This window comes from Fulmarus glacialis, unplaced genomic scaffold, assembly GCF_000690835.1.
Source record: "Fulmarus glacialis isolate BGI_N327 unplaced genomic scaffold, ASM69083v1 scaffold35637, whole genome shotgun sequence".
Taxonomy (NCBI): domain Eukaryota; kingdom Metazoa; phylum Chordata; class Aves; order Procellariiformes; family Procellariidae; genus Fulmarus; species Fulmarus glacialis.
Genome location: NW_009225699.1, coordinates 1 through 2,197, shown reverse-complemented (window position 1 = coordinate 2,197; position 2,197 = coordinate 1). Strand labels below are relative to the sequence as shown.

The 2,197-nt window shown below is 44.2% G+C and overlaps 1 protein-coding gene across 1 annotated transcript in view; it reads right to left on the bottom strand.

The window, feature by feature from the left end:
• DBR1 (debranching RNA lariats 1) overlaps positions 1–2,104 on the bottom strand; it is a gene marked incomplete at its 5' end in the record, with an annotated part of 7,493 nt that extends 5,389 nt beyond the window's left edge. Inside the window, 2 exons of the mRNA XM_009582563.1 lie at positions 172–257; positions 2,024–2,104. Of these exons, the coding sequence (XP_009580858.1) occupies positions 172–257; positions 2,024–2,104 (167 nt within the window). The remainder of the gene's footprint in view (positions 1–171; positions 258–2,023) is intronic.
• Positions 2,105–2,197: the final 93 nt, after the last annotated feature.

Below are 2,197 nucleotides of genomic sequence, written 5' to 3'. Positions count from 1 at the left end.
AGGAACAACAGTGGAATAACACCCAGCATAAAATGGCCTGTCCAGATTAGCTGGGAGTTGTTGTAAGATTTGCTGTCCAATAGCGTACTTGTTCTGAGTAGCTTTAACGTCTTATTTCTAAATTAATGAAAACTATTTACCACTGTTTAAAAAAATAGATTTTTCACTAACCTGCTTGAGTTTGAAGACTTCAATATTCCTCACATGGTAAGCACTTCTAATTGTTTGCTGGTTGTATGGTGGACACTCAAAGTGGCCTGAAACATTGAAAAAAAGAGTAGTTGCCTGAATCAATAGTTCCCTCCTAACACTGTTTGCCAGCTAGCTTCTTGGGGCCATATAGACTCCTAGAGCAATCCCAAATACAAGGCTGCCAATAGTCAAAGGAGAGACTGTATTTCCTTTACACGAGGCTTACACCAACAGGTTGCTAACTTTTTAAGTGTGAGGCAAATATGTTGTAAAAATGTGTCTACAACAATGAGCATTTCTTCCACTCTTTGTCTTATTTTCATAAATATAGAGAATACAGTAATTCAGTTGTGGAAACAAAAAACAGAAGTTTGACTCCAATACTTAAAACCCAGGATCTGTCTGGAACAAGTAACTTTTGGCAGAAAGATTTATGTGCTTAATTCCTGAATGAGGTTTTGTACCTCTCTGGTGAGACAACACCCCTCATTACTTCCCCACATCCCTTACCTCCACAGTTACACTGCATAGCCATGTGCAATCACATATTTAGAGAGCTGTGTGCTGCTCTCTCTCCATGAAACATATGTATCTACTAATATCATGGCTACCCATGCAAACATGCTGGCACAGCCAAAGAATATAAGGTAGATGGGAACAAGCCAAAGTTGGGCATCGACATAGTGAGAGCACAGAGCAAGCCTCTATGAGTAGTCAGTGATCAGAACATAAGTTAGGACATAATAACTCAAAAAGAGGTATAAACTAAAAGATCACAAAGCACTGCATGAGAGCAGACTCCTAACTCAGGCCACTGAGGCTGTGATTTTTTGTGTTTCTTCCAGAGTGCTGCCACCAACCGTGAAACTACAGCTTAACAGATTCAGCAGCAGCTTAAATATGCCTCCAACTGCCCACAGGCACCACAGACTCTGGAAGTGCAAACAGGTACCCTGTCAAAAGGGACATAATCTCCAACTTTGTCTTGGGACAAGAAACCTGAATGCATAGCAGAGGTCCTATGTACTCTTAAGAAAGAATAGAAAAATTACTTTTTTAGCAGTTAGCATTATTGTTAAAAAAAGTCTCATCTCCCACATGCAATATTCACGCATACAAACTGTATGCTTGATAACAACAAATTTAGTTGGCATTGATAGGTATTAGAATCAGGTGTTCCAGAAAACTAGTTCAGTACTTTGCAGCTTGAAAGCCATCTGCAAAGCTTCTCTGAAGCAGTATGTTACTAAAGATAATATTACTATACAGTAATCGCAAGTAAGAGACTGCTATTTCATGTGTTGAGGAGATCAGAAAGACTAAACTATCTTCTATTTGCTGATACCAGGTATCATCTGTGACAAGACTTCTATCCACTGACGGAGACCCTTCCAAGGAAGAACTCTTGAATACACATACATATAACCAGGAGGAACCTATCTCGATATGTACAGACACATTGGCCTCAGCTCAGGACAGTACATTTGTACACTATCACGCTTATAAATTGACCATTTTGCACAAGGAAAACTAAACAGTCTTGCATTGCACATTAAAAGGACACTACCATGGAAAAATCAAGACTGTTCCAACAACAACATTCAAAAGGCGCACTGCTTCCTGCTGTGGTCGCAGGCAGCTACCGACTCATCTACCACCTCCAGAAACATCCGCGTGTTGAGCCAAGAGAGGTGTCCAGCATAAGAGTCGGTTCAGAGAAGAGGAGGAACGGCCAGATCCTCCCGCAAGGGCTCGGGCGCAGTGCTCCCCTCCCCGCTGCCGGGCCCGCTCTGTCCCGCCATACCTTTCCGGTAGTCCACCCCCGCCATACCTTTCGGGTAGTCGTGAGACTTGAAGATGCCCGAGATGCCGCCGATCCTCACGCCGCGGAACCGCACCACGCCCGCGTAACCTAGGGGAGACGGGAGCGCGGCTGGTCACGGCGGGGCCGGGACAGGGCAAAGGGCTGGAGGGGAAAACGCCTCCGGGAGCCGGCGGAGGACCC